The sequence below is a fragment of the Ovis aries genome, chromosome 10 (assembly GCF_016772045.2).
Source record: "Ovis aries strain OAR_USU_Benz2616 breed Rambouillet chromosome 10, ARS-UI_Ramb_v3.0, whole genome shotgun sequence".
Classification (NCBI taxonomy): Eukaryota; Metazoa; Chordata; class Mammalia; order Artiodactyla; family Bovidae; genus Ovis; species Ovis aries.
Window position 1 is genome coordinate 26,637,706 of NC_056063.1, and position 15,064 is coordinate 26,652,769.

Here is a 15,064-nt window from a genome sequence, read left to right on the forward strand (position 1 = left end):
TAGAGATACATGCCATCTTGAAAGCAATTACAAATGATTTTAATATATTCTATAAGAAAAACAAAATTGTGAAATATTGTTTAAATTTTAAAAAGCATTGATCTTTATTCTTCATTCCTTCTTTCCTGTTTAATATTTTGTTCTACTGATATTAAAACTAATTATCCATAAAGCAAAACATTATAAGGATTTTCTGGTGTTTGAATTATTTTTAAGGATCAGATATGATCAGATATTGAGAGGAATTATACTAGCACTTTTAGAATTATGAAACCTTTTCATGTCAGAAGAAAGTTAGGCTAAAGACTCATGGCTTAAGAGAATCATCACAAACTCCCTATTTTCTGGAAATAGCTGGTGCTCTGGGACCATCCTTCAAAATATTTTTACTTAAGTGCATCTACCCACAGAGGGAAATGGATTTGCATGTGAGTAAAGGACTGATGATGAAGAACTACACATATCAAAATCATTATTTCAAATAACATATAACAACACAAAATTATTAAAACTTTTATCTTGAAACTTCATGCAAATTGTATACTCTAATCCACAATGTCTGCATTTAATACAAAAGTTCCTCCAAAAAATGGCAGAGTAAGAGTGACACTTTCAAAAATCACAACATGCTTGTCCTAAGGCTTTTAGCATTTCCTGTTCCATAAATGTCAGACTGAAGAAGATGGAGTTCAGAGAACTTTTAATAAAGTACCAATTTTATAGAAATATAATATGTATTGTAGTATTTTAATTATGTAAAAGTTTAAGTTCTACATCGAAAGGTACTGTTCCTTTTTCTGACAGATCTCAGAGCACTTATTCCACATTACTCAGATTTTCTGAAACCCGGAAAACCAGAATAGTAATTGTATCTGTCTGATACAGAAATCATCTTTCATTCTTCAGGTTTTCCCTTAATATAAACAGCACATTTCCAATACATCTTGACTTATCTATTTTAAAACAAGGTAGCTTCAACAAACCTATATTAAACTAGAGAATAAGAGAAGTATATGAATATTTAAATTATACTTTCCTATCAGATAATCCCATACCTGCTATCATGTCATCTACAGCACTCATTTTCAGCAATACTTGCTCAATGAGCCCAACTTCTGTACTAGTCTGTAAATTCCGAACACTTTTTCGTAGGATGGCTGTAAACATGCTCCATATTTCTGCTTGACATGTGACATCACAGTGTTCCAAAAGCTCTGTCATGCACGTTATGCTCTCGGCATCTTGGATAATAAAGTTCATCTCCAAGTCAAATTCTCCACCAACCAGCTGAAAAGAAACAGAAAAAAATCACTGATGATAATATGAGAGGTTATATATACAACAAAACAAATATTTAGCTAGCATAAACATATTAAGAGTCTAAAAAATTTCAAGTCTTCTAGTCGAAAACTAATTTTGATTTAAAAAAAAGTCACTACAGATAAGTGAAAGGCACTGTAAGAAATAAAACTGTCTAAGAGAATTTTTTTTTTCTTTCAAATGGGAAAAGGCAATTTCAAATCTCAAAGAATAGAGCAAAGTAGAACAAATGACTAAGAGGCAAGTTCTGGGACAAATCTTAAAAAGGCACTGACTCTGAAAAGGGATAAATACTAGAAGATGCAGATCACTAAAGCTGAATGTCAAGGCATGGAAATTCATTTTTTTTTTATATTACTAGACTGACAAAACAGATGTAACAAAAAAAAAGAATAACTGGGTCTAATATCCATGTATAGAATATGAAGAAATAAGAAACTATATTAGCAAACGTATAATAAATGTTGAAAGAATTAATGGTAAAATTGTTTAAAAGAGAAATACCTAATATCCAGTGGTACTTAAAAAAAACAAACAAACATGTAAACTGGGAAAGGCGGCAACGTGTTTGACTTGTGACATTATGCCAAGTGAGTCATAAGTACTGCTATCCCTCCTAAATGCTACTTTAAGTACCATGACAGACAAATACACATGGAATAAAAGATATGATGATCCTCTTAATTCTATACTAGTCAAATCACATATGAATTAGTTTATTCAGTAATCAGTACCATTTTTAAGAAAAACATTAACAACTTGGGTATCTTTTTGATCTAGAGAATGGGAAATTTAGGCAGAAGATAATAGGCATATACAAAATATGTGACAAATTTGAAGTCATTCATTTCCTTATTCAATAGATACTATATTTATTAAAGACTAGAACTTCCTGTTCTAAGAAACAGAAGTATATCTGTGGATACAAAAAGCCCATGCACTAACAGTGCTAAATTCTAGAAATAAAAATGTATATTTGTACTGACATATAATCTATTTTTATTTCAAAAAAGGTTGAAGTTGGCTTACAAATTATATAAAGTATAAAAGAAGACATAAAGAGTGAGTAGCTGAGAAAGAGGAAATAAAGGAAGATAAGATTAGGGACTAGAGATTAGACTCAAGAAGTGGAATTAATTTTCCATCATGAAAGATTTTCATTAATACAGATGGATGAGCACATAATATAATATAGATGGGAAAATAACTGCAATAATAACAACACTACTTAACCTTATTTAACTTATATGAAGAGTACATGATGAGAAATGCTGGACTGGATGAAGCACAAGCTGGAATCAAGATTGCCGGGAGAAATATCAATAACCTCAGATACGCCAATGACATCACCCTTATGCTAGAAACTAAAGAGCCTCTTGATGAAAGTGAAAGAGGAGAATGAAAAAGCTGGCTTAAAACTCATTCAAAAAATGAAGATCATGGCATCCAGTCCCATCACTTCAGGGCAAATAGATGGGGAAACAATGGAAATAGTGACAGACTTTATTTTCTTGGGCTCCAAAATCACTGTAGATGGTGACTGCAGCCATGAAATTATAAGATGTTTGCTCCTTGGAAGAAAAGCTATGACCAACCTAGACAGCATATTAAAAAGCAGAGACATTACTTTGCCGACAAAGGTTCATTTAGCCGTGTATCGTATGGATGGGAGAGTTGGACCATAAAGAAAGCTGAGCACCAAAGAATTATGCTTTTGAACTGTGATGTTGGAGAAGACTCTTAAGAGTTCCCTGGACTGCAAGGAGATCCAACCAGTCCATCCTGAAGGAAATCAGTCCTGAATATTCACTGGAAGGACTGATGTAGAAGCTGATTGTAAAGAACTGACTCACTGGAAAAGACCCTCATGCTGGGAAAGACTGAAAGCAGGAGAAGGTGACAGCAGAGGATGAGATGGTTGGGTGGCATCACTGACTCAATGCACATGAATTTGAGTAAGCTCTGGGAGCTGGTGATGGACAGGGAAGCCTGGCATGCTGCAGTTCAGGGGGTTGCAAAGAGTTGGACACAACTGAGTGATTGAACTGAACTGAACTTCATATGTCGTTTAGTACTTATTCTAAGTGCTTAACAAAGAAACCTATTATTATCTTCATTTTACAGGTAAGGAATCACAGGTACAGAAAGTTCAAGCAACATGAAAAAATCTAACAAAACTAGTAGATAGAGAACCCAGGATCAAAATCCACTAAGTCTTTCTTTATAAAACTTCACAAAAGCAATAAAATCTCACCTAAGAACATTTTAAAAGTCTTCTAAAATTTAAGAGTTAAAAACAAAGTATTCTCAAATTGTGAAATATTATACTCTGTATACATATTTTCTTTGTAACAGCTCCAAAATTCAATTTTATAAGAGACTATAACCCTTATGCTGACTTCTGACCTTTTACTGAACTAAATATTTTCTCTGATTAAACCTTGGTTTTATTTCTACATGGCAAACAATTTCAACTCCTCCTATTTCTGGTTTATTAACAAAAATAGCAATGAGGAAGGTTAAGAGATTGGCTCTGAATTCAGATTTCCTGTATGCTGATTTTTGCTGTGCTACTCATTTGCTATGTGACCCTTAATGATGCTACATATGGGAATAAAAGTTCCTAGCTAATATGCTGTTGTGAAGATTAAATAAATAAAGTAGCTGGGTTATAAGCACATAGTAAAAAGTCAGGAGCATTCAATCAAGGAGTTAAAATTAGATATTACTTGTTCTCTAACCCCAACTTTGAGGTAAAAAACGTAGTCATCTGATCACACACATCTAAAGTACAAAGAAACAGCCAGGGTAACCTTTATGCTTCTGGTAAATGATAAATTATTATGGACTGTGTACTCCTTTAGATATTACTTGTCAATCTAGCAAAACCAACTTAAGCAACAGTTTAACTATGCCATGTTCAAACCAAGAACTGCTTATTTATTCATATTTATATATCCAACTGAATTGGGTCACTACTGTCAACTTTTGGACCTATGATTAGTAACTCAGAAGAGGTTCTCTAGAATCAAACCATACAGAGAAATAAAGTAGGTTGAAAAAGAATGACGTGGACAACTTACTGACTGAACTAAAAAAAGTAGATTCCAATGTTTAATTCTGTAAGCCTCAGAATAAATCTATGTAAAATTAGCATACACTAAAATGGAAGAACACTCACAAATTCTTCAGACTGATCTCCTTAATTAGTTGTAAATGCTTAAATAGAATCTAGTATAATTAAGAAACATTATCAAATGTATAAATAGCAGAAATGGGCTCAGCAGTAAAAAAGAAAAAACACTCTGTTTTTAAAGGAATGAACAATTATAATGTTTAATTCTAACAATCAGGCTATTATGTGAAGCCTAAGTTTCCATCTTTCACAATTAAAAAAAAAAATGCCCCTTTCTATACATCACTTAATTACAAACAAAACACCAAAAAAACATAGTTACAGCTCCTTGATTTCACTGCCAGAAACTGTAACAATATTTATTATATGTGTTATAACAGAACGGACCTATGTTTTCAGATGGTCTTTCTAACCCTATTAATTTTTAACACATTAGTTGTTAACATATTAGTATTAAGGAGGCTAATTGCTTATAACTATCATTCCATCATTAGGGAGATATTTACTCTTCCCTTGTAATGAATAGTTCAGTATTTATCAAGCAAAGCATACAAGAAAAAGTAGAAACAATCAGTCTTCATTATTTAAACAATTCTTTAACAACACTATGAGGAAAAGACATAGTTGCCTTCAGAAAAGGAAAATGGAGATAAATGAGGGTAAGCAATATAACCAAAGTCACACATGAGTTAAGTGGCAGATCCAAACTTCTAATCTAGACTAAAAAATGTAATGAAATGCCTTGTTATGAAGTCAAGGGTATAAACTTAAAACATCGAGCTGGGACATGTCATAGTAGCTCTATGAAAAAAAATCAGTGCCTTAAGAACAAAGTATGGGTAAAATGAGGAAAGACAAAATGATTTCTGTGGGTAAGAAACGAAACATTCAGAGATGGCAAATCACAGTAAAGAAAACTGAAGGCCCAATTACACAAAAACTGGCAATAAAAAAAAGAAAAAGAAAATAAATAAAAATATTCTTTTTTAGTTAACTAAATTGTATTTACATTAAAGCATAAAAATTATTGTATAAAAATTTAGAATATAAAATCCTGGCCTGCAAATGTACTATCTTCTGAAAGTTCTATGGTTTATAATTACTAGTGATTCAAGTATCTTTTATTTTTTAAGTATCGAGTTTTAAATATCTTTATTTAGAAAGATTATTAGTTAGGATCATAAAGAATAATTCAGTTTACATTAATTAGATCAAATTGGATAATCATTAACCTGTTGGATTTCTTTGCAACTCTGTGCATAAACTCTAAGCTAGATAACATTGCTTCAGTTCAGTCATTCAGTCATGCCCAACTCTTTGTGACCCCGCGGCACGCCAGGCCTCCCTGACCATCACCAGATGGAGTCTTCAGACCATCACCAACTCCTGGAGTCTACCCAAACTCATGTCCATTGTGTTGGTGATGCCATCCAACCATCTCATCCTCTGTTGTCCCCTTCCCCTCCTGCCCTCAATCTTTCCCAGCATCAGGGTCATTTCTAAGGAGTCAGTTCTTCACATCAGGTGGCCAAAGTATTAGAGTTTCAGCTTCAACATTAGTCCTTTCAGTGAACACTCAGGACTGATCTCCTTTAGGATGGACGGGTTGGATCTCCTTGCAGTCCAAGGGACTCTCAAGAGTCTTCTCTAACACCACAGTTCAAAAGCATCAATTCTTCGGTGCTCAGCTTTCTTTATACTCCAACTCTCACATCCATACATGACCACTGGAAAACCATAGCCCTGACTAGACGGACCTTTGTTGACAAAGTAATGTCTCTGCTTTTTAATATGCTGTCTAGGTTGGTCATAACTTTCCTTCCAAGGAGTAAGCATCTTTTAATTTCACGGCTTCAATCACCATCTGCAGTGATTTTGGAGCCCCCCAAAATATAGTCAGCCACTGTTTCCCCATCTATTTGCCATGAAGTGATGGGACTGGATACCATGGTCTTAGTTTTCTGAATGTTCAGCTTTAAGCCAACTTCTTCACTCTGCTCTTTCACTTTCATCAAGAGGCTCTTTAGTTCCTCTTCACTTTCTGCCATAAGGGTGGTGTCATCTGCATATCTGAGGTTATTGATATTTCTCCCGGCACTCTTGATTCCAGATTGTGCTTCTTCCAGTCCAGTGTTTCTCATGATGTACTCTGCATAGAAGTTCAATAAGCAGGGTGACAATATGCAGCCTTGACGTACTCCTTTTCCTATTTGGAACCAGTCTGTTGTTCCATGTCCAGTTCTAACTGTTGCTTCATGACCTGCATACAGGTTTCTCAAGAGGCAGGTCAAGTGGTCTGGTATTCCCATCTCTTTCAGAATTTTCCACAGTTTATTTTAATCCACACAGTCAAAGGCTTTGGCATAGTCAATAAAGCAGAAATAGATGTTTTCTGGAACTCTCTTGCTTTTTCGATGATCCAGCGGATGTTGGCAATTTGATCTCTGGTTCCTCTGCCTTTTCTAAAACCAGCTTGAACATCTGGAAGTTCACGGTTCACGTATTGCTGAAGCCTGGCTTGGAGAATTTTGAGTAGCGTGTGAGATGAGTGCAACTGTGCGGTAGTTTGAGCATTCTTTGGCATTGCCTTTCTTTGGGATTGGAATGAAAACTGACCTTTTCCAGTCCTGTTGCTTATAAAGTGCCAATTCAGCATCCCACATTCAGCTTCCTCTACTTCCCAGTCCCTAGCTACTGTCATAAAGAACATTTCTGTAATGCCATTTCTCATTTCACCTAAAACTCTTTTTAAAACAAATATTTACCTATTTGGCTTGTATCTGGTCTTAGCTGCAGCACATGGGTGCTCCAGTTGTGGCAGGGGGGCTTAGCTGCCCCACTGCATGTGGTATCTTAGTTCCCCAATCAGGGATTGAAAGAAACCATGTCCCCTGCATTACAACGCTGATTCTTAAACACTGGACCACCAGGGAAGTCCTTTAAAACTCTGTATAATATTATTTCCTGTGCATGAGATAGGGCTCTCTCCCAACTTCTAATTTTAACTTCCATTAAGCCTCCAAATGACCAACCTAGAGAGCATATTAAAAGCAGAGACATTACTTTGCCAACAAAGGTCTGTCTAGTCTAAGCTATGGTTTTTCCAGTAGTCATGTACAGATGTGAGTGTTGGAGTCAATCCTAAAGGAAATCAGTCCTGAATATTCATTGGAAGGACTGATGTTGAAACTGAAATACTGAAACTCCAATACTTTGGCCACCTGATGTGAAGAACTAACTCCTTAGAAAAGACCCTGATGTTGGAAAAGATTGAAGGCAGAAGGAGAAGGGGACGAAAGAGGATGAGACAGGTGGTTGGATAGCATCACCGACTCGATGGACATGAGCTTGAGTAAGCTCCAAGAGTTGGTGATAGACAGGGAAGCCTGGCGTGCTGTGGTCCATGGGGCCGCAAAGAGTCGGACATGACTGAGCGACTGAACTGAACAGAACTGAAGCCTCCAAGTATCAGTTTAAATACAACTTAACACAGAAAGTCCTCCTACTAACTACAAACAGAGCCTTTCCCTGAATTCTCATTACAACCTATCTACATCACCATAATCATTTCAGTATATCCCAGATGTTTACAAATTTCTTTCTAACCCTCACGTTACAGTAAGCTTTGTAAGGGTAAAGATTATTTCTTACCTATAAACCTTATCCAGATTACTGGCACACTGACAAACCTATGCAAATTACTCAATATTTAACATGGAATGAAAAGATGGCCAGATGAGAGGAAGAGGGAAGGAAGCAGGCTGGCAGCAGGACTTCACAAATTCATGGTCCATCATCAGGTTGTAAGCCAGACTTTCTACTACCATAATCCACTTTTCTCTTTGGGCAATGAATTGCTCTTAATGCTGTATAACTTTTAATATTCCAGAGATGATCACAAAGTCAAAGAAAATGTTTCCTCCTTCTTGTTTATACCCCTTGGTTGCCTTACTTTTTCTTTTTTTATCACTTAGAAAATATGTAAGGTTTCACAGGCAAAATTCAGGCAAAACTGTCTAAGTAAGAGGCTAAGTATTCAACACACAATTTTTAGTTATTAAAATCAGGCTTAAATATGTTTTCACTTCCAGATTCTATTTTCAAGTGAAATCAGTTACAACATCTTCCTTTGAAAAAGAATGTTGGAAATGATGTCACCAAAAAACAGCAGACTGGGCAGTATATCCTCCTAAAAAAGAAAGAGATAGAGACAGAAAGAAACAAACATACTAATGATCTGGAAAAACTGGCACATTAACTTCTGAAAATTTCTGAAATAAAGTAAAAATTGTACAATAACCCAAGGAAGACTTGGTTAAAAAGAAGTTGTTGTTTTGTTGTGAAAAGCACTATCCCACCTTCAATCCTCCACAGCCCAGACTTCCGCAGTTACAAGGACTCCAGCCTGCACCATGGTAAGGGTTGCTAGTTCCAAAGGGAGCACTAAGGACCTTATTCTCAAAGAACTGTGAGTCTAAACCTGACTGGCAGCTCCCTCAAGGATAGATCCAAAGGATTCTCTTTGCTTTAACGAATCATAACATCTCAAGAGTTAGGACACTTTTGCTAAAAGCATTTAAAGTCACACATATTACCTGCAGCAGTCTGGAGCAAAACAACACAAGCAATAGACAGATCTAGAAGCCTGGGAAGGAAGATATGGGGAAAGAAGGCAATTGCGGGTATACGGTGTATACTGGGTAATCCAGAAAGCCACATGCATGCCCAGAGCAGGTCACACATTCAGAAAAGGCTTACAAAGACTTTAAGATTTCATCTGTAGCTGACCTTTAGGTTCTACACTAGTAGAAGTAAAAGCTATGGCAGAGATGTAAACAGCCTAAGTATTGAAGAAATCTCCAGCACAGAGCAAAATAAAAGGAAGATAACTGTCTTTTTCTTAATAGCACTAACAACCCACAATATTAACTACAAACACGAGAGAGTAAGGAAAAGAACTCAATTTTCAGTTTCCACTTAACAATATTCAAAACGTCCAATTTTCAAAGAAAATTTATGAGACACACGAAGTGACAGGAAAGAATGGCCTATCAAAAGAAAAAAATAATTTTCTCTTCAAAATCTGATAACTACTTTTGTCTTATCTCCATCCTCTATTCTGTCTTTCAGCTTATGTTTTATTTTCTATTAGTATTCAGATGTCTTCTACTCTTAGCCAATCAAATTACTTTTAGAAATCATAACGCTCTTGAATTAATGTTTTCTAAAGAATTGATCTTCAGTATAAAGCTATGCTCAGTTGCTTCAGTCACGTTTGACTCTTTGTGACCTCATGGTCTGTAGCCCACCAGGCTCCTTCTGTCCATGAGATTTCCCAATCAAGAACACTAGAGTGGGCTGCCATTTACTCCTGCAAGGGATCTTTCCATGCAGGTTCAGGGATTGAACCTGCATCTCCTGCATAGGCAGGTGAATTATTTACCACTGAGCTACCTGGGAAGCCTCATACATGTCTGTAATTTCACAAAGAAACAAAAAAGTAAAAAACAAGATAATGAAGAACCACCATTTTGTGAACATGTTATGTCTTGAGTAATTAAAGCATATAGCCTCATTTATTCTAATAACTCTAAGATGAGAACCTTAAACAAGGAAACTGAGGTGAGCATAAGTTAAGTAAGCTTCCCAAGGTCCCTAAGCCAGTGTCAGCATCAGAATTCTCTTTTCAATACCATAAAGAATTAAGCAGTGTATCATTACCAGACAGATCATCCACAAGACATAAATATGTATTTCCACCAGTCATCTACCCTTCCAGATATGGTGCTACACATTAACATGTATAATAAATGACTTTTAGGAAAATGTTCAGTAAATAACAGAAAAGCACTTTATAATTTGGACACGAACACAATAAAAATTAATGATCCTATACTCAACAAACCAAGGCAAGAAAAATAGAAAAAAAATGTTTTTCTCCTGTTTCTTTCCCACCAGGCCTCTCTAGAAGCAGTTTATATTGACGATCTTTCTGTGGTATAGAAATAACTATACCCAAGAATACAACAATTGCTGCTGCAAATACCATCCATAAAAACTCTAGGGAAGGGAGGAAAAAAACAAGGGGAATGACTATCACATAGTAAGTACCTTCTATAAAGTATACATTAAACAAAATGCACTTTATTAAAAGCAGTACAACCATTACTTTATAACTGTTTTATAAGACTACACAAGCAAAGATAATAAATACATTGAGCTAGTAAGGAGCCAGTTGATCTTTGAAGGAAAACTAAATCTGTTAACTGCCAAACTACAATATGCTTTTAAATTCTAATTCTCAGCCAAACACTGAAAACACTAACGTATTTCATAAATAAAAAACAAAGTAAAGACTTCTGCAGACAAATAAAAGCTGAGAGAGTCTGTTGCCCACAGACTTTTACTATAAAAAATGTTAAGGTAAGTTCTTTCAACCGAAGGAAAACAATACCAAATGGAAATTTGAAATGTCACAGAAAAACCAAAGAGAGGCAGAATTGTTAAGACTGTTGTTAAATACAAAAGACATTCTTTTTTCTCATTTTGAAAACTCTTTAAAAGAAAACTATCTAAAGCAAAAAATAATCATGCATTAAGGAATTTATAACCCATGAAAATAAAACCAATGACAGAAAGATTACAAATGACAAGAAAGGAGAAATGTAAGTACACTTTTAAAAGATACTCATACCCTACACTTGAAGTAGTATATTATTTCAAGGTACAGAGTGATGAGTTAAGAATGCATATTGTAAACTCTAGAGAAAACATTAAATGTGAAAAGAAAATAAATACTAGAACCTTAACAGCCACTCCCTGAAGGAAGACATGGATTTTTTCCCCCCAATAAATACTACAGTACTACAAGATCCTGTCAATTGGTTGAATCCTTAAAAGCAGGTGCCCTGGATACAGAGAACCAACTATGTGACTTGAGCATCCTCAAATTTTGGTATACAAAATCAATTCCTCATTATCAATCAACTTAATTTAACTGTTGGGCTTCCCTGCTGGTTCAGATGGCAAAGAGTTCACCTTCAATGTGGGAGACCTGGGTTCAGTCCCTGGGTTGGGAAGATCCCCTGGAGGGGAGCATGGCAACCCACTCCAGTATTCTTGCCTGGAGAATCCCACGGACAGAGGAGCATGATGGGCTATAGTCCATGGGGTCTCAAAGAGTCAGACACAACTGAGTGACTAAGCACAATCTAATTGTTACAGAGGCAAATAAATCACTCTATCAAGCAACACATTGCAAAAACACATCAAATATTCATCAGAATGAGAATATCATGGGCTATAAATGAATTCTCAATAAAGTTGAAAATTTAGAAAACAGTGGAATTAAGCAAAAAAACAATAAAAATACATAAGAGGAAAAAATTAACAAAATATCTGGAACGTTATTCTAAGTAAAAGTGAAAGTGAAGTCGCTCAGTCATGTCTGACTCTTTGCGAACCCATGGGCTGTAGCCTACAAGGATTCTCTGTCCATGGGATTTTCCAGGCAATAGTACTGGAGTGGATTGCCATTTCTTTCTCCAGGGGATCTTCCCAACCCAGGGATTGAACCCGGGTCTCCCGCACTGTAGACAGATGCTTTACCATCTGAGCCACCAGGGAAGTCCCTATTCTAAATAAACTGTGGGTCAAAGGAGTCACAGGGAAAATTACTTTTTATCTCTATAAATAGGAAAACATAACATATCAAAACTTATGGGATACAGTAAAAGAGTGCTTTCAGTTCAGTTCAGTTGCTCAGTCGTGTCTGACTCTGCGACCCCATGAATCACAGACTGCCAGGCCTCCCTGTCCATCAGCAACTCCCGGAGTTCACTCAAACTCATGTCCATCAAGTCGGTGATGCCACCCAGCTATCTCATCCTCTGTCATCCCCTTCTCCTCCTGCCCCCAATCCCTCCCAGCATCAGGGTCTTTTCCAGTGAGTCAACTCTTCGCATGAGGTGGCCAAAGTATTGGAGTTTCAGATTCAGCATCAGTCCTTCCAAAGAACAACCAGGACTGATCTCCTTTAGGGTGGACTGGTTGGATCTCCTTGCAGTCCAAGGGACTCTCAAGAGTCTTCTCCAACACCACAGTTCAAAACCATCAATTCTTTGGCACTCAGCTTTCTTCAAAGAGTACTTTCGGGAAATATATAGCATTAAATGCTTATATTACTAAGGAGGAAGGGGAAACTGTATTTGATTCCACGTCTGTGTGTGCAATGATGTCTGACTCTTTGCAACCCTGTAGACTATACCTTGCCAGACTTCTCTGTCCATGGGGTTCTCTAGACAAGAACACTGGAGTGTGTTGCCATGCCCTCCTCTAGGGGATCGTCCCAATTCAGGGATCAAACCCAGGTCACCCACACTGCAGGCAGATTCTTTACTGTTGGTGTGAGATTTCAAATTAATCACTTCTGCTTCTACATTAAAAAATTAGAAAAACACAATTGAAAAAGACACATTCACCCCCAATGTTCATTGCAGTACTGTGTACAATAACTAGAACATGAAAGCAACCTAGATGTCCATCAACAGATGACTGGATAAAGAAGCTGTTGCTGCTAAGTCACTTCAGTCGTGTCCGACTCTGTGTGACCCCATAGACGGCAGCCCATCAGGCTCCACTGTCCCTGGGATTCTCCAGGCAAGAACACTGGAGTGGGTTGCCATTTCCTTCTCCGATGCATGAAAGTGAAAAGTGAAAGTGAAGTCACTCAGTCGTGTCCGACTCTTAGCGACCCCATGGACTACAGCCTACCAGGCTCCTCTGCCCATGGGATTTTCCAGGCAAGAGTACTGGAGTGGGGTGCCGTTGCCTTCTCTGAAAGAAGCTGTGGTATATATATAAAACAGACTACTACTCAGCCATAAAAAGGAACACATTTGAGTCAATTCTAAAGAGGTGGAAGAACCTAGAGCCTATTATACAGACTGAAGTAAGTCAAAAAGAGAAATATAAATATTGCATATGGACACATATATATGAAATCTAAAAAGATGGTACTGATGAATTTAATTCCAGGGCAGTAATGGAAAAACAGACCTAGAGAAAAGACTTATGGACATGGGGGTAGGGGAGGGGGGAGAGGGTGAGGTGTATGGAGAGAGTAACACAGAGATTTACATTTCACAGATGAGTTCTATCAATTACATAGAATTAGCATCATTTTTGCACAATAGTTTCCTCAAATTTTAATGGAGAAGGAAATGGCAACGCACTCCAGTATATTCATGCCTGGAGAATCCCATGGACAGAGGAGCCTGGTGGGCTATAGTCCATGGGGTCGCAAAGAGTCAAATTTTTTAAAAAAGGAACAATTCCAAACTCACTTTATGGGCCAACAATATCATGACAATAAAAATAGAAAACCATGTCAGGAAGAACAACAAAAAACTATAGCGAAATAACCCTTATGAACATAGACATGCAAAAAAATCTTAACAAAACACAGCAAGTCAAATCCAGCAGCACGTTACAAAAATAAAAAAAAAATCATGTCCTCGTACATTTTATCCCAGGAAAGGAAGTAGGTTTTACCAATGAAAAAATGAAAGACTGTAATTCAACAGATTCACAGATGAAGAACAAAAGTCCCATTATCATCATAGGAAAATCATTTGACAACATCCAAAACTATTCATTAAAAAAACTTCTAGCAATAGGAGTATAAAGGAACTTAAACTGATAAAAGGCATCTATGACACATCTACAGTAAACATCACACTTAACGGTGAATGAATATGCACTTTTTAAGAATAAGGCAAGATTTCCTCTCAAAACACTTCAGTTCAGCATTATACTGGATGCCCAAGCCAATGTAAAATAATAAGAAAAACAGATAGTAACAGACATATAAATTGTAAAAGAAAAAACACATATACAAATCGTGTACCAGTCTCCATGGAAAATTCTAAGGAATCTATTCCAAAACTTTCAAATTAATAAAACTTTTACTAAATTCTCAAGATTTAAAATCAATATACAAAAAAATCTTTACATTTTTATATAGGCAGAGAATAATTAGAACAATAATTTAAATTCGAAAGGAAGACCACTTGAAAAAGCATAAAGCAGGGGTTTCCCTTGTGATCTAGTGGTTAGGAATCTGCCTTGCAATGCAAGGAACACTGGTTCGATCTCTGGTTTAGGAGGATACTACATGCTTTGGAGCAACCAGCTCTAAGCACCACAAAGACTGAAGCCTGCGCACCAATGGTCTGTGCTCCACAACAAGAGAAGCCACAGCAATGAGAAGACCAAGGGTCACAAATAGAGAGCAGCCCCTGCTTGCCTCAAATAGAGAAATGAAAACCCAGAGCCGCTGAAAATATATAATTCAGTTCAGTTCAGTTTAGTTCAATCGCTCAGTCATGTCCGCCTCTTTGTGATCCCATGGACTGCAGCATGTGAAGTTTCCCTATCCATCACCAACTCCCAGAGCTTACTCAAAACTCATGTCTATCTAGTCAGTAATGCCATCCAACCATCTCAAGCTTTGTCATCCCCTTCTCCTCCCGCCTTCAATCTTTCCTAGCATCAGGGTCTTTACTAAGGAGTCAGTTCTTTGCATCAGGTGGCCAAAGTATTGGGAGT

At 36.7% G+C, this 15,064-nt stretch overlaps 1 protein-coding gene across 7 annotated transcripts in view; it reads right to left on the reverse strand.

The window, feature by feature from the left end:
- Window positions 1–15,064, reverse strand: part of NBEA (neurobeachin) — a 666,092-nt gene that overhangs the window by 575,482 nt on the left and 75,546 nt on the right. For all 7 annotated transcript variants that reach the window (XM_060394443.1, XM_060394442.1, XM_060394441.1 and 4 more), the window contains exon 2: window positions 1,056–1,287. In XM_060394443.1, the coding sequence (XP_060250426.1) occupies window positions 1,056–1,287 (232 nt within the window). The remainder of the gene's footprint in view (window positions 1–1,055; window positions 1,288–15,064) is intronic.